The sequence below is a fragment of the Clinocottus analis genome, unplaced genomic scaffold, assembly GCF_023055335.1.
Source record: "Clinocottus analis isolate CAN_PGR_092001 unplaced genomic scaffold, fCliAna1.0.p SCAF_20, whole genome shotgun sequence".
Lineage (NCBI taxonomy): Eukaryota > Metazoa > Chordata > Actinopteri > Perciformes > Cottidae > Clinocottus > Clinocottus analis.
In genome coordinates this window covers 10,721,904-10,749,452 of record NW_027175932.1, presented here as the reverse complement: position 1 = coordinate 10,749,452, position 27,549 = coordinate 10,721,904, and the positions used below count along the sequence as shown (strand labels likewise).

At 45.7% G+C, this 27,549-nt stretch overlaps 1 protein-coding gene across 3 annotated transcripts in view; it reads left to right on the top strand.

The window, feature by feature from the left end:
- celsr1a (cadherin EGF LAG seven-pass G-type receptor 1a) overlaps nt 1-22,577 on the top strand; it is an 81,152-nt gene extending 58,575 nt beyond the window's left edge. Inside the window, exons 10-36 of one of the 3 annotated variants that reach the window (XM_068586612.1) lie at nt 1,641-1,807; nt 1,952-2,137; nt 2,221-2,334; nt 2,465-2,639; nt 2,742-2,883; nt 4,263-4,383; nt 4,585-4,768; nt 6,125-6,226; nt 7,875-7,969; nt 8,604-8,813; nt 9,039-9,222; nt 9,331-9,474; nt 9,578-9,761; nt 10,394-10,561; nt 10,692-10,818; nt 10,911-11,111; nt 14,184-14,358; nt 15,171-15,283; nt 15,487-15,566; nt 15,671-15,797; nt 15,909-16,034; nt 16,186-16,280; nt 18,828-18,928; nt 19,036-19,188; nt 19,740-20,009; nt 20,096-20,471; nt 21,023-22,577. In XM_068586612.1, the coding sequence (XP_068442713.1) occupies nt 1,641-1,807; nt 1,952-2,137; nt 2,221-2,334; nt 2,465-2,639; nt 2,742-2,883; nt 4,263-4,383; nt 4,585-4,768; nt 6,125-6,226; nt 7,875-7,969; nt 8,604-8,813; nt 9,039-9,222; nt 9,331-9,474; nt 9,578-9,761; nt 10,394-10,561; nt 10,692-10,818; nt 10,911-11,111; nt 14,184-14,358; nt 15,171-15,283; nt 15,487-15,566; nt 15,671-15,797; nt 15,909-16,034; nt 16,186-16,280; nt 18,828-18,928; nt 19,036-19,188; nt 19,740-20,009; nt 20,096-20,471; nt 21,023-21,050 (4,148 nt within the window). In that variant the 3' untranslated portion in view covers nt 21,051-22,577. Of the gene's footprint in view, nt 1-1,640; nt 1,808-1,951; nt 2,138-2,220; nt 2,335-2,464; nt 2,640-2,741; nt 2,884-4,262; nt 4,384-4,584; nt 4,769-6,124; nt 6,227-7,874; nt 7,970-8,603; nt 8,814-9,038; nt 9,223-9,330; nt 9,475-9,577; nt 9,762-10,393; nt 10,562-10,691; nt 10,819-10,910; nt 11,112-14,183; nt 14,359-15,170; nt 15,284-15,486; nt 15,567-15,670; nt 15,798-15,908; nt 16,035-16,185; nt 16,323-18,827; nt 18,929-19,035; nt 19,189-19,739; nt 20,010-20,095; nt 20,472-20,989 lie in introns of all 3 variants that reach the window. The other 2 variants (XM_068586610.1, XM_068586611.1) reach the window with 2 other exon arrangements.
- Nucleotides 22,578-27,549: the final 4,972 nt, after the last annotated feature.

Sequence of the window (27,549 nt, the reverse complement as noted above, 5' to 3'; positions counted from 1 at the left end):
AAACACATACACACACACACACTGACCTCTGTGTGTCTGTTGCCACCCCGTGTGATTCTGGTGCTGACCTATACACAACACTTATACAAGGAACGGATGAACATATGGCAGTGTTTCCTTGTTAGCCGAGGAAACGTAAAAGCATCACAGTGTTTTTATTCACACTTCATAACACCATCTCATGTTCTTCTATGGTAAGGAGAGAACTTTGATTTGCTCCTTCAGGGCGAGCTTCCAAACAATGTGTGAAGGTGTGAATTCCTTCTCCTCGTACCCCTTCGCCTCTGAGGTAGCCGCCTAGCCAGCGCCAGGCCCCGGTATCCACTATCTGAACTGGGCCGGGATCACAGCAAGCTGGGATAAAGGTTTTGGCTGCAATGCTGCTTGTTGACACGTTTGGTTTGCAGGCTCCGCACAGCTAGCTGCCACACGAGAAACAAGAGATTCATTAACTGCCAAAATCATCCAGACTGGACATGAAAAGACTGAATTCCAGATCAGATCCGATTTTTTTTTTGTACAGACCATTGTTTTTTGTGTGTTTTTTTTAAAAAGATAAGGAACAAATTCTGTCACGCTAACTTAAAGCAGATTACAGTCAGGCTAAATATAAGTATGATGTGCACTGGAAAACATTTGCTTCCATATGGGTGTGAGAGGCTTGTTATGCCAAGTATTTGGATCTATGTGTTGGTGTCAAACAAGCTGTTGGCAGTAGTTGAGGATTTGTTTAGAGTCAACACACCTGGCTAATACCTTCAATATTTTTGAGAAAAGTGTGAAAGTTGTTGAGGTGAGACATAATGAGTCTCAGTTGGACTTGGCCGCAGTCTGGATTGCCGACCTGGTCAAAGCGCCACTGTGCCTGCTCTCCCATCCGCAAACTGTAGCTTGTACAGAAGCGTGTGAACCTCCCTCTGATCCAACACAGTTAAAGATTAGCACTGCATACCACATCTTTGCTCAATCTCTTAGTATTAAGACTTAATACTACCGTAAGAACATATGAACTGGAGCATAATACATATGATTTAATTACAGCACGCGAACAGGCTAAAACGGGATGATAAATAAAACCTGCATGGATGTGTTTTTCACTGTGAGCATGCTAGCATGCTAACCTGCTCACATTTGGCTTAAAGCACCTTTTGTGTTAAAGTAAATCAGAAACGAGGAGTGGCTGTTTTTAGCTTGTTTTTTTTACTCCTTTGGTAAAGTAGTCGGACTAAAGCCACCGTAGTTACCACAAACAAAGTGCTTTGTCTCATAATTACAGCGTGTGTGTGTTTTTCTGAAAGCTCCTGTAGAAATATGTGCCCCGGGGAACCGAGAACATACAGGGTTCATGCTGTATGTTGTACAGGAGGAAGCACTTCACTTCTCTGTACGTCGTGCTGAAAGGTGGACCCTTGGTGTGTGTGTGTGTGTGTGTGTGTGTGTGTGTGTGTGTGTGTGTGTGTGTGTGTGTGTGTGTGTGTGTGTGTGTGTGTGTGTGTGTGTGTGTGTGTGTGTTTGCGTTGATCTCTCCTTCAGCATCAACAGGAGCTTATATACTTCTTTTTTTTTGTGGATTTAAACAAGATGCTGAACACTAATGATGTTTCCTCTTCACTCTTCCCTCCCGGCTTGTCCCCGTCCAGTGATGCCATCTCCTCAGTTCTTCGACGGCCAATCGCTCATCTCCTGGAGCGAGACGGACATTACCGTCGCTGTTCCCTGGTTCATGGGCCTCATGTTCCGCACCAGGCAGCCCGATGGCACCCTGATGCAAGCCAACGCCGGCGCCCACTCCACCATCAACCTCATGGTGAGATGCATTGCACATGTCAACGGATTATTGTCAACGGAAATGTCATCGGCATCATTTTTTGGGGACTTTGTTTCTCTGCAGTCGAGAATACTTACTGAATGGAAATGAAAGTACAAAATGAGCGTCTTTCTCTCCCTTCAGGTGAGTGAGCAGCAGATTCGTATGGAGGTGTTCATGAGGCAGCAGCTGGTGGCGTCGCTGGGCTTCTCACAGGTTCGCGTCGATGACGGGGAGTGGCATCACCTGCTGGTAGAGCTGAGGAGCGCCAAAGACGGCAAGGACATCAAATACCTGGCTTTTGTGTCCCTGGACTACGGCATGTACCAGGTACAGGCGAATGACGTCACACCTAGAAAAGGATACATTTACAAGAAAAAAAGAGGGCTCATTTATTTATTTTTTGTACGCAGAAGTCAGTGGAGCTCGGTAATGACCTCCCAGGATTGAAGCTGCAAACTCTTCATGTTGGAGGTTTGCCTGGAGAGGGAAACCATGTCAGAAACGGATTTGTTGGTTGCATACAGGTATGCGTTTTTCCAAATTTGGAAAGAAATGTAACAGTAGTTTTCTATTTTCCTGGACTACATCATGTTTTTTTCCTTTTCCTCTTGTCCTGCGTCTTCTTCTTCATCATCAATGTGCGCCCTCCATTAGGGAGTGCGTATGGGCGAGACGTCCACCAACGTGGCCAACGTGAACATGGCTCAGGGCCTGAAGATCCGTGTGGAAGACGGCTGCGACCTGGCTGACCCCTGCGACTCCAACATCTGCCCTGAGAACAGCCACTGCAGCGACGACTGGAGCACGCACACCTGTGTCTGCGACCCAGGTCATATCCACTTGCACGAACAACACACACTCCAGCTAAACTCTCAGGATCGCTCGGTTAAGTTTGAGTGTCACTACTCACTCTTTTCTCTTTGTCCTGCAGGTTTTTTTGGGAAGGAGTGTGTTGACGCCTGCCAGCTCAACCCTTGCGAGCACGTTTCCACTTGCGTTCGGAAACCGAGTTCCTCCCACGGATACACCTGTGAATGTGGACAGAACCACTTTGGCCAGTACTGTGAAAACAAGTAAGCTGCCTCCCCTTCTCTGTTGATTTTCACCTTCTATGATTTGAATGAACTCTATTTTTATTGCACTTTATTATGCCATAAAAGTTGAGCCAGTAGCACCGAGTGTAATGTGGTTTAGGCTCTTTAAGTTGTATCTTTTAGATATTTACTTTAGAAAAATCACAAAAACATTCGCAGATTACATCTTGAACTGCATTTTACAGTAGTTCGCTTTGCTGAAAGCGCCCTCGCAGATCATAATTTGTATCCAGATGTTAAAAATGAAGCAGGCTCCCAGAGACAAAGCACACTAATCTCCTTTAGTTGTGTTAGGCTCTTGGTCTTTTTGTCATTTTCCAACGTCCTGAGTCTTTCATAGCGGATTTATTGATCAGTAATCTTTATGGTGTGTGTCTGAGTGAGGGAGAGGGAGCGAGAGGAAATATCAGACTTAAACAATAAACAACTCTTTGGCGACATTTAGAAAGTCTGTATTTACGCACAGAAAGCGGCGGGTTAGTTCTGCACGGTCAGCATTGTCTGAGAGGGCCCGTGAATTAGCCAGCCCTGATTGAGAAGCAGTCACTTCCCCCTGACCCCTATGACACGCATCACGTCCTGTCTTAAGCAGGATGCGGGATTCCCCCTTCACGCCTGACTGATCCTCCATAGTTGTTCAGTCACCGCCGCCCTCAGACGGCTGCTCGTCCCCTATCGGATCACATCGCTCGGCCGGAGTTTGCGTCTCTCTCTCTCTCCCAGTAAGAGAGAGAGAGAGAGAGAGAGAGAGAGAGAGTCTGTGTGTGTTTGTGTGAATGAGTCACACCTGAACCGCTGACTTAAAAGTGAGGAGGAAGTTTATTCTGGATTCAAAAGCGTTTAGTTGGAGATAAACTTCACAGATGCCTATCACATGTTGAGTATTTTGTTCAAGTTGAGACCATGTCAGTAGATGGCAAAACCCGATCAACCATCACTTTGCTTGCTTGACACATCTTTTACATTTTCTTTATTTAAAAAGAATCAGAACCACAAAATGTCCACTGGTCCAACTGTGCGTTGACCAAAACGTTTCCTCTCACATCACAATTTAATGATAGAAACAAAGCACCTCTGTGTTATTAGTTAATTGTAATGTTCTGTCATGAGGGCACAGACAAGAGAAAGAAATCTAGTATTGCTCGAAAAATACAGTTTTGAGTTTTGTGGTTATTTTAAAAACTGCAGGTCAGATAGTTTTCCACATACATGGTGAAAAAGAACTTTTTTTTTTACAATGCAGGTGTGCTGAAACCTGTAACAAATGATATGTTTCGCTCCTTTTACATGGTCTCAAAGTTTTTGTTGAATTTTTATGACAAAGATATATTAAAGCCTGAATTTGTGTTTGACATCAGAGTGGAGAAGCCATGTCCTCAAGGTTGGTGGGGCAGTCCCGTGTGTGGACCCTGTAACTGTGATACGAACAGTGGATTTCATAAAGACTGCAACAAGACCACTGGAGAGTGTCGCTGCAAGGTAAAATCATTCATAGCAATACTTTACATGACCTGGATTGATACTTTACTGTTTGTGATTTACCAGCAAAGTTTGCTCAGTACAGCAGATTAACCGAGAAGCGAGACAATCTAACATTTGAAAGAAGAACTAACGCGGTCCTCTTGTCGATGGAAAGTTTAAATATGGTATTAGTCGTAAGGGTCTTCTCCCTTCCTGCAGGAAAACCACTATCGTCCAGAAGGCGAGGACACTTGCTACCCGTGCGAGTGCTTCTCTCTTGGCTCCGAGTCTCGAACATGCGACGCCGTCTCTGGGCAGTGCCCCTGTAAAGGAGGAGTCATCGGCCGGCAGTGTAACCGCTGTGACAACCCCTTCGCCGAGGTCACTCCCACAGGATGCGAGGGTACGTGTATTTAAAATATCATCTTTACTGATATCTTTCAACTTGTTTTCTAGCGACAGGAACCTAAAGAGTGACCTAAATCTTTAACAGTTGCTCTGAAGGTTGGAAAAAGTAGTAAAGTATTAAATTAGCCTTGCAAAAGAGCAAATGTTTATTTAAATGAAATAGGCAAGACATAGCAACTCATTTATAATAGGGATACAATTAACCAAATACTAACATTGAAGTAAAACACAAGTTCATAGCTATTGCAAAATACTGTCAAAGAAAAGTCAGAGAAATTTCTCTTCAACAAAAAAAGGGTTTGCTGTGGTCATGACAAGGACAGTTGTGACAAAACTATTTCAGAAATTGGGTGTATTATTCCTTTAAATGTTCCGGTTCACGGCGTGAGCCCGGATGAACCGGCTGAATCGACGAAGTGTCAAAAGGAGACAAATATTGTCGCTCACGTCTGCTGGTGCCTCAGTTGAGCTAACTGCACGTCTTTGTCGCCGCCCAGTCAAGCAGAAGAGGCGAGTCTGGCTCGTGAGCTGACTTGGCAGAGGGACCGCAGACGCACAATACAGTAGAGATGAATAGAAGACAAAGACGCAGAGTCCAGAAACTGAATGTCAATGTGCTGACTGTTTGACCCAATGTGGAGCTCTCCAGTCCCAGGACGTGTTTGGACTGTTAATGGATGTAAATCTACGACAAGATGGTTCCTTTTGTTTTAAAATCTTGCTTTGTTCATTTTTGATCAAGCGGATTTAAGACATTATTTCACATCTGAAGGGAGGAACACATTCTGATGCAGGAAAGGAGTGAGAGAGGGAGTCGAGCTGCAAAAATGAAACGAGCGAGATGCTTCTTTGGTCATGTCCCACGGGTCACTGAGATGTGACCATCCATGGCAGGGCTCATACCCATCTGTCAGCGCTCTGAACCTAAACACAGCGGTTGATGTCACCACAGCCTTTAGTTGTGACAGAAAGTCTCGAGTTATTGTAGAAATGAGCTTGAAAGAAAGGCTAAGTATGATTCAATAGAAGGTTTCAAAGATGAGCTCATTGGCTCTGAAGTAAAAATGTGACTGAGGTTATGAAGTTAGCATGAACACTTAATGAAACACTGGGGGATTAAAGGCTGTGGGCAACTACAGTGAGAGCAGCAACAAACAAGTCAACAAGCCTGCAGGTCTCAGCAGTTTATGATGCGCCTCTTCAGGGGTTACCTCATGTAATGCTCTCAAACCAGTTTTTGTTTGCGTTATATATCGGCGTGTGATGGGAGCTGTATGTGTGTTTACCTGCTGGTTCCAAACCACATTCACATTACAACCTGCACTTTTTTTGTTTGTCTTTTCCTCCACAGTGGTGTACGAGGGCTGTCCCAAGGCCTTTGATGCAGGCATCTGGTGGCCCAAGACCAAATTTGGACGCCCCGCCGCCATGAACTGTCCCAAAGGATCAATCGGTGAGTGCTTTTAAACCCTTCTGATGACAAAAGCAACATGTGGTGTAATTATTTCTCACTGGATGGCATCTTAACAGTGTGTGGTCCCCTTGGAAGGAGTGGAGAGCAGAAGACTTTCAGGCCACTAATTTATATCGAGGTCAATCAGAATCAGTTTTAATGGCCATGTTCATTTTCACATCCATGGAGTTTGACTCTGGTTTCTGCGCTTCGTGCTTGTTTCCAATGGCGGTAAACCAGTTTTATCGTCCCATTTCTGCGAAATTGGAAGGAATAATTTAACATTTTATTACTTTTAGAGAAATCCAGGCTAGCTGTTTCCACTTTTTCCAGTTTTTATGACAACATAAACAGGCCACTTGTTAGTTTAGCTAGCTAACAACACCTAGGGACAATTACAGGCTAATGTTTTATGCTAAAACATCGTGGACACAACCACAAGTAGAAATATTCCATAATATAAGCTAACTTTATAATGTTCGTTACAACACCATGTATACCTGAAGCTAGCTAACATTAGCCACCAAAAGCTATTGGAAAAAGCAACGCTGTAGCGGCAAAACCAATAAGACTCCTGTTTTATTACTTATGAATTCAACTCTATATTCCTAAGTCGAAGATTGTATTGTTTATTTTTCCAAAAGTCACATGCTCTCGTTTCATAAAAAATAAAGTACACGCTGGTCTCCATGCGTACGTCTTCACTGCAGTGGGATTAAGCTGCATGAGTGGCTTTGTGTTTGTGAGTTAATGCATTTTAAGGCACACACACACACACACACACACACACACACACACACACACACACACACACACACACACGGTCTCTATTTAAAGCTTAACAACACAGTGATGAGGCTCTCTGATTGGTCCATTGATCCACCAGAGCGTTCGCATCGACCAATCGTGTCCATGCGTATCTGTAGATGTGTTTTGTGTGTGTGTGTGTGTGTGTGTGTGTGTGTGTGTGTGGAAGAGAGAAGACAGTCAAACTCAAGCCTTGTGTTCGGTGACCTATTCCTCACTTTCCTGGTTACACCCCATAGATACTGCCGTCACCACGGCGACCCCTTTTGTCGTCTCCCCAGACCCATTTGGGAATTTATTTGCCGACGCTGCTCGCTGCCTTTTCTCAGCTCCGACCCACTGGCACGTCCTCCAGCCATCTCCTCCTCTGCAACAATGGCATTAGAAGAGACTTTGCATTTGGATGAAGCCTTTTGAATCCGACTGGAGCGAGTTTCAAATATTTAAACCAAGAAGAGAGGAAGTGTTTTACATGTTTCATGAATTTAACATAATCCGAGCCGTTGGGATATTTTTAAGCACAATATGACATGTGAATGAATCTGGATCGAATTTTCTTTTTAAATCCCCCCAAAAATATAGTTGCCTGTTCCTTTTTTTCTTTAGCAATGCGTAGTGTCTGTGGGTATCCCATTCTGATTATACAGCCAGATAAACCTTCATTCATAAGGTTGTGCAGCTTGTATGAAGCCTAAAAAGAAAAATTAATCAAAGTATCCTGACAATATCAGTTCAAAACATATAGTTTAGAGAATCTATTGTGTGCCCTCACATTACGAGATGTTTCACTTGACCGTCTCTTGTATGAGAAACATATTTAAAATCTGTATTTTATTTCAAGGTACTGCCATTCGCCACTGCAACGACGAGAAGGGCTGGTTGTCGCCTGAGCTCTTCAACTGCACCACCGTCTCCTTCTCCCATCTGAAGAAGCTGGTGAGTGCTGCACACAATAAAACATCCTGCTGTCGCGTCCAGCTGGACATCTTTTACACAGTGACAGCTTTAGAGGTGAATGAAGTGAAAAATGAATTATCTCTGAACTCAAATGCTTCCTGTTTGAATATGAAGTCCTCATCAGACTGTTCATGCCTCTGTACACTGCATTGCGCTCCCTTCATAATGATCATATTGATTGAACTATGGATCGTGAAGGGATCTGATGCGTCATCAACGGGGCCATTTCATAGGAGGAAGTCTGTGGGAGATTCAAGCGTAGTATTCATCTGTAAAAAGAGACGACAGGTTGCTCTGTGGACTCACAGATGAGTTGTCAAAAAGGTGTCAGCTGGTCTCAGGAGCGAAATGATTACAATAAAGGCCGATTATTATTTTCCTCCTTGTTGTTATTGTGTTTTGGACGGCCTGGTTCGCCTTTCTGTGTACAGCATTGCACCTATTGTGTTTGAACCTGAACCTAATACTCGAGGCGGGAACTTCTGAAAGCCCCGCTAATCCTGGATTGACCAACTTCCATTATGTTTCATCGCAGCCACTCAGCTCGCCTTTGTTTTGACCTGCTCGTTCGCTCTCCATCCCTCGACCCTTCACCCCCCCCCCCCCTACGCAGAACGAGGACCTGCGTCGCAACAGCTCCAGGATGGACGGCGAGCGCTCCAAGACCATCGTGCGCTTGCTCCACAGCGCCACCAACAACTCGCAGCATTACTACGGCAACGACGTGAAGACCGCCGCCCAGCTGCTGAATCACGTGCTGCAGTACGAGAGCCGGCAGGCGGGGTTCGAGCTCACCGCCATGAGGGACGCCGAGTTCAACGAGGTAGAAAAGAAAAAAAAAGGCTTTAATTTGGTGAAGCCCAGTCTGAGTCCTGGTGGCACACTGCCCTCCACTGGTTGATCTGACTGGGAGAGCAACTTGGTTCATCACTAGCTATCCAATACTTCCACCGTTGCTATTATCACAAATCTCTTTGGTATTGTCTGCGATGCATTTACATGAATGCTTCATTTGTGTCAATTGCTTCGTTTGTTTGTATTTCTCCAGAACTTGGTGCGAGCAGGAAGCGCCATCCTGGACCCCGACACCAAGGAGCACTGGGAGCAGATCCAGAAGACGGAAGGCGGCACCGCGCATCTGCTGCGCAACTTCGAGGACTACGCCAACACGCTGGCGCAGAACGTCAGGAAGACCTACCTGAAGCCCTTCACCATCGTCACCGACAACATGAGTGAGTGGAGGAGCTGTGGTCACACATTGTGTAACGCGATCCCACCCGACACGCCGCCCTCACGCCTGCCTGCCTCTGTCTCCTCCCACTTTCCCGCCTTTGACCCAGTTCTGACCGTGGACTACTTGGACGTGTCGGACCCGGAGAGGGCCACGCTGCCTCGGTTCCAGGACATCCAGGAGGATTACTCCAAAGAGCTCGGGTCCTCCGTCCAGTTCCCCCAGTTCAACCTGCGCACCGAGGGCCACAGAGGTAGCAATCACAGCGCCTGATGCTTTTGGAAGGTGCAACAAAAATAAAATGCACAACTCCAGTCGTATAGTCTGTGAATTTCTGTCTCGCTATCCCCTCCCAGCCGAGCCGGCCCCCGAAACTCCAAGTCAGACCGAGCCCCCGCAGGAGGAGGAGCACACAGCGTCCGATAGGAGACGCCGCCACCTCGAGCCGGCGGCTCCTCTGCCGGTCGCTGTGGTGATTGTGTACAAATCGCTGGGGAAGCTCCTCCCGGAGAGCTACGACCCTGACCGCAGGAGCCTGAGGTACGACCGACAGTTAAAGTTCAGGCCTGCTGAGGGGTTCGTCGTCATTACCTTCAAAAACCTTCAAAAACCTTCCCAAGTTTTTGTCAGACACTGATCACGAGGGAGGGCAGGCCGACTTTCTCTAACTCTTGAAGCTCTTTCTGTACTTTACAGTGTATATACTGTGTATTCATTCATCATATTCTGTAAATGTTTGAAGAACATGTATTACTCTTATGATAATACAGTACATGTCATAATATTTACTGTAGGTGTGTTTAAACCACCTTATCAGGCCCATACAAATCTGTTTAGTTATTCAGGAAAACAGAGAACGGAGTCTGTCAGGCTTGTGTGTGTGTGTGTGTGTGTGTGTGTGTGTGTGTGTGTGTGTGTGTGTGTGTGTGTGTGTGTGTGTGTGTGTGTGTGTGTGTGTGTGTGTGGAAAAGAGAAAACGTTACTAAGAATATCTTTTAAAAGATGACATAAGGACGTTAACAAAAGGATAACAGTGAATATGATTTTAGTCCGTTACGGTGAGCGACTGCTCCACATCAGTGGGCATCAGTGTAATAACGCCGTTAAAAGCAAATTTAAACTCACTGCAGCGGTTCTAGACACTTTAAGTGAATCATTATTTTTCTGTCCAGGCTCCCCAACCGCCCAGTGATCAACACAGCCATCGTGAGCGCCACGGTGCACAGTGAGGGTCCGCCTCTTCCTCCCATCCTGGAACCCCCCATCACCTTGGAGTACACGCTGCTGGAGACGGAGGAGCGAACCAAACCTGTGTGCGTCTTCTGGAACCACTCCATCGCGTGAGTTGCGCCTCGCTTGCATGCCCGAGGTGGTTCAGAACCGCCCCGGGGGTTAAACCTTGCAGATAAAACAGCATTTGTAGTATTTCCTTTTTTTAAATGTCCTTTTCTTCTGTCGTGCTGCGTTTAGGATCGGAGGTACGGGCGGCTGGTCCGCTAAAGGCTGCGAGGTGCTCAACAGGAACAACACCCACATTAGCTGCCAGTGTAACCACATGACCAGCTTCGCCGTGCTCATGGACATTTCCAAGAGAGAGGTATTGACGGAAAAAAGGATGAAACACCTCAACCGAGCTCGCCGTTTTCTGCCTGTCGCCCCGTTACTGACTCCTTCCTGCCTTCTCCGCAGCACGGGGACGTTCTCCCCCTGAAGATTGTCACCTACACCACGGTGTCGGTCTCCCTCTTCCTCCTCCTCCTCACCTTCATCTTGCTGTGCCTCTTGCGCCGGCTCCGCTCCAACCTCCACGCCATCCACAGGAACCTGGTGGCGGCGCTCTTCTTCTCCGAGCTCGTCTTCCTGCTCGGCATCAACCAGACTGACAACCCGGTGAGTGCTTAGCCCGCAGAGGATAGACCGCACGTGGGCGGAGAGGGAGCGTGCAGCAGCTACACATACGCACTAAAGGCAGAGAGACAGCGGTGTCTGAAAAGAGCTTCAGCGTGCTTTGGCATCTTCTTCCCGACTGAACTCCTGCGAGAGCTTCATCTCCACCATTTATCCATCAGCTCCGCAGTTTTCCCATGTACCGCTTGCTTGGTGACGGCAGTAAAGCTCGAGGTAGCCCGGTTGGGGTATCACTGGTTCAAGGGACTTTACCGCTGTCATACGAGTGGTTTGGTGATATCAAACAGCCTTTTGCCTCAGCTTGCTCTGCTTGTGACATTTGGACAGAAAGTCCCCCGAGCCAAGTCGTTCTTTAGATTACAGAGATCTGGTCCCGTCGGGCCTGTGCTGCGCTGTGCAGGCATCGCAGGGGAACCTTCTTGGCACATGCACATGATACAGGATCACACTACTTTTGTAGTTTTCCTGTGCTTGTGGCATGGTGGAACTTGAAGTGGGATCGTGTACTAAACTGTACACTATTAAAAAGTGCCAGGCGATAGTTGTTTGGCCTGCGGGTAAACGTGGCGTTGACAGGGACTTTATCTTCCTACCTGACACGGATTTGACAGATTCTGTGTTTTGGTGCTCGGCTAATGACTGTAATGGTGAGGAATGCCCTTTCCCAATTTAACCTCCCAGGAGTTGATGTCACTGAACTGACAGCGCCGGCTGCATGAGACGTTGTTGCTGTAAAGCTCCATAATTAAAAAGGTGTAAAATACTGTAGATATCCTGTTAGTACGGAGTCTGTAGTCAGAAATCAAATCAGCTGCGGTAGATTCGGAGTTGGGTAGGTCACAGCAACGGCCATGCATGTGCACACACACACACACACACATACACACACACAATGTAAAGGATCTAAAGGTGTGGGAATTCTTTGAAGTCTGCTGACACACACACACACACACACACACACACACACACACACACACACACCTCAGTGTGCCAGTAGCAGAGGCATGCTGTGACTGGTACCTGTCTCCAGAAGCAGGCCTCAGGGCGGTAGGCACTGGCAAAGGTGTCCCATAACAGCTTCTTAGTTTTCACTTGATAAATGTCTGTGGTACAGAAAAAAATCATGAAAATGTTAATTGACGAGTACTCCTGCTTTTTTTGAAGAAGAAGAAGAACAAGCAGAGGAATTGAGGCTTTGAAAGCCAAAGACACGCAGACAGAACCTCGACATACTTGCATAATTCTTGCACATTTTGAGGTCGAACATGCACCGTTAAAGCAAAGCACATGTATTGTCATGGAAGCAGCTTTAAAGCTCACAGTGACACAAATGCCACGTTATTTGGTATTAATTGAACATTGTCTCTTTGTATTTGCAAGCACTTTGTTTGATGCCTTCTTAGTCTTCCTTAGCTAGTCCAGATTCAAGGGGTTAAACTGAAGCCAGACGATGTAACTCCCAGTATCACATCTACTAAAACATAGTGAAAACAGCAGCAAAAATAGAGAGAAGTCGTGTAAACGTTGCTAACATTGGAAAGCAAACCCAAAGCTACGGGTCATACCAGAGTCGGGATGCAGCAGCAAAACACCGGGGTGTATTTAATTAAGCGGCGGTGCGTTTCATTGCTTGTGAGTTCAACGTTTCATTTGTTGTTCTCTCCAAAGTCACGTAGTGCCGCTCTGAGGTGAACTCATCGGCTCTGACTAGTCTGGCCAAACCAGATGTCGGCAGTCTCACACAAGACGTCACAAGATCATCGGGCCCAGCCGTCAGGCCCAAACCACCGTGACTGCCAACCACCAGCCGTCAGCCAGATGTACATCAGAGATTGAAGTCTAGTCAATTCAGGTGGCAAAGCCAACACAACAGTTCAGTGGGGCTCACATTCTGCCTCATCACGTCAAAAACGGAAGAGAATAAAACACAGAATTGAAAATTGAGAGAACTCAAACCAACTCCTGCACCTGTACGCTAAATCTGACCCAACAATTCTGCATCCCCTCCACATTTGCATACAGCAGCAGTCCTCATAATGTGAAATATGAAAGCAGGATTACAGATTAGAAGGTCAAGTTTCAGATAAATTGCAGGAGTCTTTCTTTCTTGTCAAAACAACCTGACTCGCAGTGTTTTGACTGGGACGAGGGGGACTCGAGCACTGACTCACAACACGCTGCACTGTACCATCTGCAACTGTATGAGGGGAAGAAAAGACAAGTAGAAGCCGAGGTTACACAGAGACTTTAAAATGAAGTTAAAGAAGAAGCTTTATGTGCATGTTTGTGAGCGTGCGCGTCCTTTTATCAAGTGTGTGTGTGTGTGTGTGTGTGTGTGTGTGTGTGTGTGTGTGTGTGTGTGTGTGTGTGTGTGTGTGTGTGTGTGTTTCAACTGTGGAATGCTGTCAGTGTGTGCCCAGGGCCATGCAGGGTGATTTATAACACTGTCAAAGTCGTATCTCTCTCTCTCTCTCTCTCTCTCTCTCTCTCTCTCTCTCTCTCTCTCTCTCTTTCTTTCTCTCTCTCTCTCTCTCTCTCTCTCTCTCAGCATTACTAAAATACAGCATCTCAACCTCCTGGACAATCCCTTCACACTGCATTCCTCTAATGCAGCAACAGACACGGGAATAGGGAAGCAAGGAGAAAAATGAGTGTGGGGATAGATTGAATCAATACTGTTCAACATAAATTAATGAAGTTTGTAATAAAAAGTTTACAGCCGTTAGGGCTGCAAATAACATTTTTTTTTTTTTTTAAATTGCTGTTTTTTTTACAAACCAACCATCCGAAAACCAAACATATTTTATTCAGAATGATTTAAAACAAAGAAAGACAGAAAATATTTAGATGTAAGAGTCTTCGTGGCATATTTTCAGGAATAAATGATCAAAATATTGACTAATAGATGCAGCGCTTTCTTGTGCATCAACAACACTTGATCGACTGATAGAAAATGGAAAGCACAGCCGGGATGGCGAACAGACCGATGTTTTGCGCAAAACAAAGCTGCTTTTTGTTGTGGATTCTCTTCATCGCTCTTTCACCTCCCTCCAGTTCGTGTGCATGGTGATCGCCATCCTCCTCCACTACTTCTACATGTGCACCTTCGCCTGGATGTTCGTGGAGGGGCTGCACATCTACCGCATGCTGACGGAGCTGCGGAACATCAACCACGGACACATGAGGTTCTACTACGCCATGGGCTGGGGCATACCGGCCATCATCACGGGTGAGACACATACACACACACACACACACACACACACACACACACACACACACACGCTCAGAAACAAGGAAAGTGGCTGATGGCTGATTGTCAGGGTGCATTCGTGCTGCGACTCGTCTCGTCTGAGGAGGCTCTAATCCTCGTGGGAGAATGATCGAACACTGATGAAGAAAAAGAAACACACAATGAGAGACGGGCGTTATTTAGATTTCCACAATGTGTCTAATGACGACAAAAACAGATCAATTTCACGTACAATAAAAACGTCTTATTGTGGTGGAGAGTTGGTGTGTGTGAGGCTGCTGGAAAAACGATTGCGGCATGAATAAATGTGTTGAATTAGTAGTTTTACTGCCCTTTTTATTGTCTCTTGATATAACTGCAACATTACATTTTAATCACCTAAAATCTCCAATTAGTACCACCTTTTCAAGTCTGCCATTTACTACATATTTGCCTTCCAGACCCATTGATGTCTGTGGAGATTGCAGTCATATATTAAATGCTTGGCGATGTGCTGACATGTTTGTTTTGTAACTATCGGATGCCAGCAGAGCTTATTTGATTGGAATTTGGATTGAGACATACTGCGAGAGAGATATAGAGTTACAGAGCGATACTCACAGAGATCCGAGAAAAGACCAACCGATGAGGGATCCACATGACAGTCATGAGTGACTAAGACGGTAGAAGGATAAGACTGCAAAACAAAATCAGTGTCGGCTTGCACCGTGGCACTCCCTCAAGAGGAGGAGGGGGTGAAAGGAACAAGGCATAGCAACAGCTGTGACGCTGGTGTTGTGTGTTTATAGGTTTGGCAGTAGGTCTTGACCCTCAGGGTTACGGGAATCCGGATTTCTGCTGGCTTTCTGTCCACGACACACTCATCTGGAGCTTCGCGGGACCCATCTTCGTCGTCGTCCTGGTACGTGTCCCGGAATGTTTTCAGACCGTTAGGTGTTGGAGCTCAAAGTGAAGGAGTTTGAAAGGGCTTTCATGTCGTTATAAATCATGTAAATGATATGAAATATCAAAATCAAATACCACAAAAAGTCCTGTAAAATGCCAAATATATAGATGCCGGAGAGAATTGAAGTGTTTCCTTCCCTCTTCTTCTCCTCTTTGTAGGTGAACACAGTGATCTTTATTCTGGCTGCGAAGGCTTCGTGCGGTCGCAGGCAGAAGGCTATGGAGAAGTCAGGAGCAATGTAAGTCACATTAATAATCCATTATAATACACGTTATAAGCAGCGTACAGCCTTTTGGCGCAGGGGGGGGAAGCTGATCCGTGTGTTTTTTTCCCCTTCCTCAGTCCTGCACTTCGAATGGCCTTCCTCCTGCTGCTACTCATCAGCGCCACCTGGATGCTCGGCCTGATGGCGGTCAACAGCGACGTGATGACCTTCCACTACCTGTTCGCCGCCTTCAGCTGTCTGCAGGTGACGCCGCGTCTATGTTCAACCTCCAGACCAGATCCTCACCGACTCTTTTCCCATGGACACTCAACTCACGCCGCTGCTTTTTAACGGCATCTTTCGCTCTCCTCACAGGGAGTCTTCATCTTCTTCTTCCACGTGATCTTCAACAAGGAAGTGAGGAAGCACCTGAAGAACATCTTCACGGGAAAGAAGAGCGCGCCGGACGAATCCAGCACCACCAGGGCCTCGTTGCTCACAGTGAGTGAACAGCTCCACGAAAGTGGCCCTACATATTATCATCTTGTATTTGTTTCGGCTTGTTTTTTTTGGGGAATCCAGTCAAAACAAAGTCATGTTTTCTTTTTCTGCCCTCCCCCTCCCTCCTTCCTCACACCCGCCCATCCATCAGCGCTCCCTCAACTGCAACAACACGTACACGGAAGACGGCCAGCTGTACCGCTCGGGCATCGGCGAGTCCACCGTCTCCCTCGACAGCACGCTCAGGTCAGCCAAGAGCCGCAGCAGCTACCTGGCATACACACTCAGGTACAACACGCTCACTGACTGCATGGCTGCTTCTGCTGCACACCGCTGTGAGAGAGTGTGTGTGTGTGTGTTCACGCACGCCGTGTGTTTGCCCGCTTTCTTTATGTTGTCTTTCTTTAATCTCCTCCCTGCATGACTGCTGATGCATCAAATGTCTCACACGTACTAACACATCCCCAACCCCTAATTATTTCATTTATATATATGTGTATATATAGAGAGAGAGAGACTCACACGCATACACACACTTTACAGGTACACACTGTCCTTATTCGCTGCTTTATCTGAAGCAAGGATAAGTTAAGTTGCTGAGTTTCTCTACTTTCTGATTGCATTCCTTTCTTTCGCACGCGCATGTTGCCACGGCGTGGCAGCTGCGTTGTGCAGTCGCTCTGCTTGCGTGAAAGATCACGGTGAGATGTGTTAGCGCACGGCTTTGTTGCAAAAACCCAACACACACATACAGCAGAAGACATATCAACTCTCAATGATGTGCGTCGGAAGCAGAAGCCGCACTGTTCATACACACGGTTGTGTTGTTCTGTGGTTTTTATATCATGGGAGATTAAGCCGCTGACCTCGTGCATTTGACTTGATACGTTTTGTGGAGCTGGAGGTTTAAAGAGTATAGAGAATATGTTTTAATAGTTTAACGTAGCTTGATAGCACTGGAACAGACAAATACAGGAAAATACTCTCCAAAACTTTTCAACAAAACATTATAACCTTCATGAAGGTATATGCAGACTCGAGTCTGTCTGAAGTGTATGTTATAACGTGTGTTTCCAGTGGTATTTGATATTATTCCATTCTATTATTCTCGAATGGAATTTCAGAATTCTAGAATGGAATTTTTAAAATTCTAAAATGGAATTTTAGAATTCTAAAAGTGTGTGATCCCCTTGATGGTTTGAGGTGCCAGTAGACATTAGTATTCTCTCATCGGTGTCGTTGAGTTGTCCTAAATGTTGAACTCGTGTACATGCAGAGATACTGAAGCCCTTCCAGCTCTGCGCTGGCATTCTGTCATTTCTCAGACGTATTTAATCTCGTCCCATAGATTTGCACTTTATTTCCATTTATCTTTGAGTTTTAGATTGCTTTGCTTTCTACGGTCTGTGATAAATGAAGTCAAGGTTCTAGGTACAGTTCTAGATGGTAGATGAACTTACTTTGCACCATAATCATTCATGTATTCTGCCGTTATTATAGCATTATATCATTATGTCCACTGCCTCGTGCTTTGAGCAATAATGCCTCTGACTTTTAGCAATATCTCAGATATTGTAGTTGTACAGTACAGCTCAATTGTATTTGTTATGTAGTTAATTCTGGCAGCGCTACATTGAAAACTGGTAAAATGTATTATAACTTATTTATATATTTCTTTTCCAATTGGTAACAACCTTTACGTTAACATATGTTATAATCGACAGCCAAGAATCATTCTAATCTATATACTTTTCAGATTATATGTATTATAATATGTTTTGTACATGCCTGTATTGCTTTCCTAAGTGAACATTCTGTGTTTTGTCCCTGCTAAATCTCTTTAAAAAGTGACATGTTGGGATGCAGCTCTTCCAGGGTATTCCATTTAAGGCTCATCTCACCTGCACGTCTTGTACCGCCGTGTGTTTGTGCGTATAACATCGACATGTTTTCATCGCAGTGGGGTGGTGTTACATGTACCTGGTGTTTAAGAAGAGTTTTACAGAATGAATGTGAGGTGTGACTGTACGCCCCGGCTCGTAAAGCTGTCATCTGGGAAACGCGAGCTGACACGAGGGGTCAATGAGAGCGAAAACACCAGAAGGGGGAAAGCGCGATGGCATGCAGCCTGTGCGAGAGGCAAAAGGGGGGAGGGGGGATGGATAAGGAAAGAAACTTTGGGAAACTTGGAAAATAAGAGCGATAGGACTGTACCTGTTGAAGTGGGAATGCGATACAGACACATGCGCCTTCCCTGCGGCTGTTGGCACGTCTTCAGCTGCTTCCAGAAGTGTCTCTCAGATCATCAGACAGGTCAGAGTCTCCAGTAGCGTTTTTGCCTTTCAGCCAACATCTCAACCCAACTTGAGATAAACAGCTCCAGGTGGAGAGCAGAGGAGCTTATTGCAGCAATTTAGCAATAAGCAAGTATTAAATTACCCTCCAATAAATGTCTGTGGTCCACAGGCTTTTTTTTTTAACATTTCTGTTGGTGATCAAGCTGCCAGATTAACTTTAACCTGATGCAAGCACACCGAAACCACAATTTAATGTGTTATAGTCTTTGTTGAAGTCATCAACAGAGGCAAATATTTTGTAATGAGAGATGTCTGGTGTTTCAGCTGTTAGCGTCAAACCGCTAGTATGGGCTTGAGGTAACTTCCAGCGATGCTGTATTTACCCCCCCCCCCTCTCTCTCTCTCTCTACTGGCTCTCCACCTCTTAATTTCCACTCACATGTCTCTCTTTCTCGTTTACTTCCCACTCTTCCCATCCCTCCCCTCCTCTGCGTAGGGAGGAGTCTGGTCAGAAGCCCAGTGTCTCCTCGGGAACAGCGAAAGGACACACGGATCTGGACGGACCTCTGTTCCACAGGAACGGCACCAAGGGAGACGGTGGGTGAATGAATCCAAACCTCTCGTTCACTTTGCCTGCCTGGTAACACGAAGGCCTCGGTAGTTAATCTTTGTGCCGTCCTCCTTCCCTCCTCGTCCCCCGTCAGACTCTGACTCAGACAGCGAGCTGTCAGTCGACGAACACAGCTCCTCCTACGCCTCGTCCCACTCCTCGGACAGCGAGGACGACGACATCGATGTCAAGCCCAAGTGGAACAACGAGAGGCAGCCCGTTCACAGCACCCCGAAAGGTGCTAAAGGTTGGTCCCATGAGCCTCTACCCGAGTACAACCAGTGCAAGAATGTAGTACATTTACTCACTTAAGTACACGCTACATCCTACTTTATATTTGTGCTTCACACAGATGTTTATTTTTACTCCACTATATTTATTTGACAGCTATAGCTACTTTTTAGATTTATTTTATGTACAAAATATTAGGAGTGGCCGAGTGGGGGAAAAAATCGATACAGCACAGTATCGCGATATTTTGTGTGGTGATATTGTATCGATACACGTAAGCCGAGTATTGATCTTTTATTTAATCAATTCTAAACATTTTGGTCCTAGAATAATGAAATCAATTTATTTTTTGTTGACAAAGTTCGGGGACAATTTGCGGCTACAAAAAATGTAATAAATCGCATTATATAGCAATACTCAATGTATCGCGATAATATCGTATCGATAATTAAGCATCGTGACAATATTGTATCGTGGGACCTCCGGTGATTCCCACCCCTACAAAACATGCGAGGAAGTTGCAAAACACGACGCGCTGTTAACTGTCTCCTCCCCCTCCCCCACCAGTGGATTCAGTATCCAATCACGTGAAGCCTTACTGGCCAACGGACGCCACCACCGCCAGCGACAGCGAGGACCCCGGCGGTGCGGAGCGGCTGAGGGTGGAGACCAAAGTGAACGTGGAGCTCCATCCGGAGAATAAGCTCAACCACATCGGCGAGCGAGAGCGGGAGACTCCCCCGGAGAGAGACAAGCAAACGCCTGGCAACGCGAGGGACGCAGCGCCGTCCGGCCAGCAACACGGCAACAGCAACCACCAACCAGAGCAGCGCAGAGGTGAGAGGAGAGAATCCCTCAGAAAGGAAACTGAAAGAAGTTGAGTGATTATATTTCATGTGGAGCGATCTCTGTGTCCGTCCCAGGTATCTTAAAGAACAAGATCAGCTACCCGCCTCCGCTGACCGACAAGAACATGAAGAACCGCCTGCGGGAGAAGCTGAGCGACTACAACACCCCGAGCATCACGTCCCCGCCGTCCAACAACCACAACAGCTCCTCCCCGCCCCTCCCCTCCGTCAACATCATGACCCCCTCGTCCCGGCCGCCCTCGCTGGCCTCCAACGACGGGGGTCGGCCAGGCAACCACGAAAACAGCGCCCTCATCAAGCCCCCCGTGGCCCCGCGGCCGCTGATTCCCGCCGGGCCCCCGCCTGCCGGCATCTACCGGGAGACCAACGGGGGAGTGGCAATGCACTTGAAGTCAGGGACGGTCAACGGAGGCAACGAGTCTGACTCGGAGTAAGTAGTCGCTACTGAGGAGTGTTTTTCCTTCAGCATCATTCTTTGTGCTCATGCAAACAAATGAATGAATGCTGCCGCTGGAGTCATTTAATCACGTCTCTGGATCACTTTCAAGTGGATTCAGGATCAACTTAGTCGTGATTTTAAAAGCACGTTGCAACAACCGGACGGTTTAACAATAGGCGTTTGGTTGACCATGCATGAATGATGCATGTTTCATCATAGTTAAAGGAAAAGTAAACATTTTGGGAGACACTCTCCGCTTTCTTAAGACTGATTCCGCTCTCAGACACGAGAGCGGTATTGATCTCCTCGTGTAACGCGGCAAGAACGCCAATAATCGCATTTCCTTCAACTATAGCATGTATAATAGGACCATCCTGCTGCATGATTATTTTTTTCTTCACATTGCACGTTCTTCCTTTCTTTCTCCCTGCACTCTCCCTCCCTCCATCCCTCCCCTTGCATCCCCCGTCCCTCCTCTTCCCCTCCCTCCGCTCCTATCCGTTTAACAGTGGCAGTAACGAGACTTCGATCTGACCTGTTAGGAAAACTCAGACCAGCCTGCCCTTGTGAGAGGAGGAGCGAAGAAACCCGCTGGGCGAGGAGAGGAGGCGAGGAGGAGGCGGAGGCGAGCCGAGAGGACCGGAATAAAAGAACAGAACCATTCAAGAAGAACTGCTGCGGATGGTGTGAACGGGAGGGAACCGGTGTTCCTCGCGCCGGATCCGTCCATCCGTCCCTCCGCTCATGGTCCCTCTCTCTGGAGAGCAGTATTAATTGCAGACTTTAAGACTGCCCGAGACAAGGAAAATAAGCAGAGATGTGAGGAATAAAAATGAAAAAAAGGGAATGCTGGACTGCAATGGAGCAACGTGTGCCAAAAACCACTGTAGGAAACGGGGACTGAGTCAGAAGATGAAGAAGCCCTGAAATGGTGTTCCTCTGTCAGGAAAAGTTAGGAAAGCTGGAAAAGTCTGGTGAACAAGCACTGCAGCATGAACACAGACTCAAATACATGCTGGTCTAGTTGTAGTCCAAAAGGATTTCAAGGACTACAAGTCCCTTAAAGCGTCAGACACCTGTTCTATTAGACACATCACACTTTGAGACCGGACACCAAGTGCTCTTTCTTTTTTTTCTTTCTTCTTTTTTTACTCAAAGAAAGGCTTCCCCAGCCTCTCAATGCAGTGCATTTAGAGTGTAATTAACATGTAGATATTGTTTAAGGTGAAGAAGAATCTATTTTGTATTTCAGCTGTTTAGTTTTTTAAACTCAAAGTCATCTGCCTGTGTTCAGTTGGGAAAGCGCTCCAATTGTGAAAATCACTTTGATATGCTGGTTTCTCCGACTGAGAACTATCTCGAATTGAGGCCTTACTGAAACAAACACATCCTGTATCGGCCCGTAGTGGGCTCTCCAGAGATCGACAGTATATTCTGCTATACACACACACACACAAACACATATGTTGTGGCTGCAAGACTGTTATACATGTGTGTGTGAGCGTGACCTAGAATGTCCCGAGTACATGCGCACGCAGAACAGTGAGCATAAATGAACTTTAATGACGTGGAATGGAGAAAAACTCTGTTTTTCAGTTCGAGCACTATGAACCTGAAGCCTTCTTTTCCAGTGTCCATCCCGCCTCTTTGTCCAATACAACACACTCGTGGTTACCAAAGTCATGAACGACAGTAAACGTGCACAGTGGGGTCGGAGTCCGTTTCACTTTTAACTCGACTGCTGGTCCGGAAATCGGCGAAAAACAAGAACTTTGCTTTTTCAGGCACTCGGTAATGTCGGCACGGTCGAAGCCTTAAGTCAAGATAAACGTTGTCTTCACTGCAGAACATCTGGATCGGAGTTCACAGTGGAAATGAAGCCAACTCTGCATCCTGCAACTAACTTAAAGTGTGGTTTAGCACTCACTAAATGCCTTCGAACCACTCGTACAGCCCTCCTGGAATCAATGCTGTTGATAAAAATGTTGTTTTTTTTTAATCGATCCCAGACACTGGAAATGTTTTGTAACATAATGTATATTTATTTTTTATGGTTTCGAGACACTGGAAAGAAAATATGATTGTGACTGTAAAATTAAAGACATGATGAATTTTTATCCGTCTTGTGCAGCCTTTTGCATGTCTGTTGCCCGGAAAGAAGCCTGATGCGAGCGACTCAGACCGCTATTTGTATTTATGGCTTCTTTCACAGCGTTTCCTGTGAAGTAGGTATTGATGTGTGGGGGGGTCCTGCATCCTCACTGGAAACAGGTGATGCCGTATCACAGTATTTGTGTTCTTTTAGAATGCTGAAACACATTGGGTTTGCATTTTCACATCGGCAAAGAGCACAGCTTCTTCTTTGTGAATCGGTCAAAACGCTTTATCTCGATTGGCCAAAGGCCTGATGATTCATAATCAGAGACTTTCCAGTTCAAATGCTCCAAATTGGCCGGACTGGACTTATATATTCAGAACGGAGACTGGTCAGATGCATGATTTTTTTTCTTTTATTTTCCTTTAATATACGAATATAATAAGGAAAATGTCTGCAGCCTGTTGGAAAAAGGTGATGTCAGCATGAAACACTTCAATGCCGTATGCTCTCCGTGATAAAGTAGTCTGTTTTCATATCGGGGATATACTGATACTGTGGGTGAGAGAGAAGGATGGAGGGACAGATAAATAGACAGAAGCTTGGAATGAATACAGCAGGGATGACAGATTTCAAACAGAGGTGCACCGTGAAGAGCTGTGCATGCGGGATGCAGATGATGTCCTTACAAGGTAATGTATGGGGAGAGCCGTCTTTCTGTCTCCATCTGTCCTGTGCCCGGCGATCAGAGCCCCGCTGACTGAAGAGCACAGTTCACTGAGGGTGTGTGAGAGGAAGTAAGGTTAAATCCAGTGTGTGTTTGTGTTTGTGTCATAGTGGTAGAGGCCTGAGTGATTGGGTTAATCCTCGGAGAACAATGGTGGCAGCCGTTCTTCACGAATCCTTTCACTTCAATAAAAATCTTTGCAGGGCACACACATTTACACACAGCCTATGCAAGCATCACATTACACACACAAACACACACAACATCCATGTTGCAGAGAAACTTATTTTTACATGTTTTTCAGTTGAGCAAAAGACTTTTGATGACTCAAAAAGCAACTTCCCACCTGCCTCTTCTTTCCCTATAAGGACACTCCAGGAAGTGGAGTGTATAATGTTTTGATCAGGGAGCTTTAGAGGTTCAGGTGGGCGGATTCTGTTACATTTGGACAGATCTACTGTAGCTGTAAGAAGCACTTTTCCCTAAACGTCCCAAAAGAAATACTAGCCACTGAAGATACTTTGTGATAATTGCCGGTTCACTGCATTATTGACATTTTTTCCCCCACAGCTCAGCCCACTTTAAGACCAGACACTTTGCTCTTGCATTCCAAGGTAAACCGCCCATACGCAGCCCTTCACTTTAATGTTTGTCTGTAGGAATTTGTCTTCAGTCACATGCGCCCTATTAGTGGAGATGCACTTAGCACGAGAGGATCAAAGAGCTGGGGAGAGGCGGAAAGGTGGCTGAGGTCGGACTGGACCGTGAATGCACCTTCTGCTTTAACTGGGGGGAGATGTCAGGGAGTTAAGTCACTGTGGGCCGTAAAATCTCCCTCTTCTCTTCATGTCTTAGGGCAGAAGAGACAAACTCATCACGACACACAAAACAAGTACACACGTACTGTACATCCTGCTGCCTGCCACTGGGTATAGTACATTATTTGGAGGCATGGGGGAGAGAAAGGTGAGATGGGATGATCAGGTTTCACAGGCCTATTGGGCAGTTAGTTCTCTAGGCAACTCAAGCCAGTCCTCTCCTCAGGTGACATACGTTACAAATATGAAATAAGTCGTCCAAACAGTGAGTCAAAATATGACCGGTGGTGGGATTAGTCGCAATGTTTGCAGCTGTACGCTCTGTCTGCGTTCCATATCCTCTCTATTACACGACATTAGCTTCCAGTGATAAGTTTGTGAAAACAGCCATCGCTGTGTCAGGTGGTCTGCGTTTCACTTTGAATTAACAGCTTCCACTTGAAACTTGAGGAGTTGAGTATAGGCGAAGCAAAAGGTCTCACAGGTCCATCAGAGTGACGCTGTGCCTTCCTCTTTATCTCTGCTCCATCACAGCCAGGCGGACTAAATAATTCAGACTCATGAGAGCCACACTTGGCATCCTAAAGGAAACCACTGTGCTGAACAACAGGCAGGAGGGACGAGGACGACCGATCCAATGGCGCCATCTGCTGGTGAAGTGTGTAAAAGGTCACATGTGGATCTCCTGCAGCAGGTTTTCTGGCATCTCTGTATTTGTGAGCACAGTTACTGGAATAATTAGAGGGACTCTGCAACTTTTAATAAGAAGGAAGACCACAATCTTCCTTTAATGTAGAATAAGTCAACATACATTGTATGGAATATGAATCACGGAATCACCAAAGAGTAAATGTTTTCATGTTATTATTTATGAAGAGGTGTGAAGGTAAGAAAGTCAATCAGCTTCATCAGGATAGTGAGCGGTTCGATCAGATTAGATTCATATTGGCCTGGCAACATTAGCAACCCTCCAATGCATGTTGGGTGCAGATGTTGCAAAACAGTGCACGTACATTTTGTGACATCCTCTGAGAAAGATGTCACAAAATGTACAAAAAGCAAAGATGGAAACAGAAGTCTCCCGTGTGAAGGGATTAAAGTTCTGAAGAAACATTTTAGGCTCAATTTGGAAACCCATCGTTCATATGAAGAAACTTATTGAGGTCTTTAAACATGCATTTAGTTTGTGTTGGATGCTGGGTAAGGATTTAAAATGAAGGTTAATTTGAAAATAAACCAAAAAATCCTGCTTATTGTGGCTGTAAAAATGTGAAGTAGCTGGGTAAAAGCAGCCTGCTGTAGCTTTAGCTCACCATCTCTGTCTGGATGGGTTGGTACTGAACAGTGGCCACACCCTAGTCAGTGATGATGCAGGTAGTTTGCGTTGCAAAGTGTCAAATACATCAGAAAATAATGTGGTCTTCTGTCATAGAAACACACATTGAAAAATGTCTGCACCACAGGTGTGTTTTCTATGATTACAATTAAACATTAGCTTTGATTTAGGAAATCACATTTCAGCCGATATAGTTGTATGTTAGGTGAGATAATTGAGGTGAAAGTTACAGCTGGGATTAGTTGAGAGAAAAAGCAGCACTGAGATAATGCTGCATACAAAATGGCATGTGTAGTGTAAAATGACCATATAGGTTCAATGGAAGGTCCTCAGAAATACAGCAATCCAAACAGTGTCTCAGGCAATATCAATGCAAATTAGTACAATTCAAACAGCCCTGTGAAATAACATGCAATGCATTGCATGAGACAGGTTAATGTGAAAAGAATATTTCTATGAATATACATTGAAAAATATGTTGTGAGAGCAGCAAAAATGATAACATTCAATCAAGCATTCTATCCAAATGTGTTTTGCGTCAGCAGCCTTGTCATCCATCCTCCCAACTGTTCTATAATTGACTCTGGATGCTCTGCTAGTTGCATAAGACGCTCGTGGTTGTGCAACCCTCGAGAAAATGCTGATTTGGGATTAAGAGGTTTATTACAGGGTTTTCTAAATGAGCGCCGAGGGAGGATTTGTGGAAATCTCAACGGCGGTACTTTTGCTAGAAGACATCAGAAGAGGATCACAAACCTGAAATCCATTGTGTGTCTATGTCTGTGTGTTTGTTTGGACGTGTGTGTGTCCAGTATGACAAAGGGGAATCCCATCTAAAAGCATTAGTCCCCTTGTTAGCTACACAATCTCTGATCGCTACGCAAACCCTGAGTGGTGTCCCATTTGAGCTTAAAGTATTTACAGATCCAATGAAACAGCGCTTGCTGCTGAAATAACCTGCAAGAGCGTTCTATTGACATACTTTACATCTTTTTTGGACTCCTCCCACTGCAGAGATAAAATACCTGGCTCATAGATGCTACATGCCCCGCGGTTTTCACAAGCTAAATGCTAATTTTTGTATGGCTACGCCGTTCCGAGCTGGGCTGATAGTGTAGGTTGGAAAACCACGCAAATGACAGTGAACAAACCCAGTACAGGTGCTAGCCTAAACATTTTTTATTAAAATTAGCAACAAAAGTCTGCAGAGCTAAGAGGAACTGTTGCCTGCAAGCAAACCCTTTTCCCTTCAAACTAATCTTGAGGTCTGTTGTGAATATGGTCTGTTGATGTGAGTAGACAGTCGGCTTTTTCTCAGAAGACATTCTGACTTGTCATAATAGAGAAAGCGCAGGTGTAAATAATTGAATTAATGGCGGCTGAGTACCATTTAGTTGCTTTGATTTTTAGGGTCCTGCATGCTGGCTCGCCCACTCTCACTATACAACACTTGTAATAGAACAGAGCCATCTTTGGCGTTTTGAGTGAAACCTGTGCTTTTCCTACTATGCCAAGTCAAAAGGCCTCAGGTGCCACAGACTCTCCCTGCAACATATAAAGTGGTGCTTGTCAGTCCTTCAGATAGCATACTGCAACTAATGTGTGGTAACAAAAGACTGCCTGTATTACAGCCGTAGTCACACTCTGCACGGTTTCCTAGTTGCTTTTCACACCATCTAAACGTCCTAAAGGCCTTTGCCTCATGTCAGCTGGAATCGGCTCAACCCCCCCTCCCTCTTCCCCTCCACCAGCCTCCCAGTCGAAGCAGTTACATATAATAGATGGCTTTATATGTTCTCTAAAAGGTCTGCATAACGTCCTCATGAACTGCACAGGAAAAGTCCCGTCTGACAGTGCCTCATTTGGCTAAACAAATGTGAAGGCACGATATACGTGCTCTGTCGATTCAGTCTTCGGTAGCAGCAGCTATAAAGCCACGCAAACATGGGCGACTCGTCAACGGGAGGACACGGCTTTGACTTTTCATGGCCGTTTTTAAATGACCGTTTCAAATGCAGCAAGAAACCTAATGATGGGGGAAAATGACGACAACACTGGAAAGTCCGATGTCCTTTGTGTGCTAACATGATGAA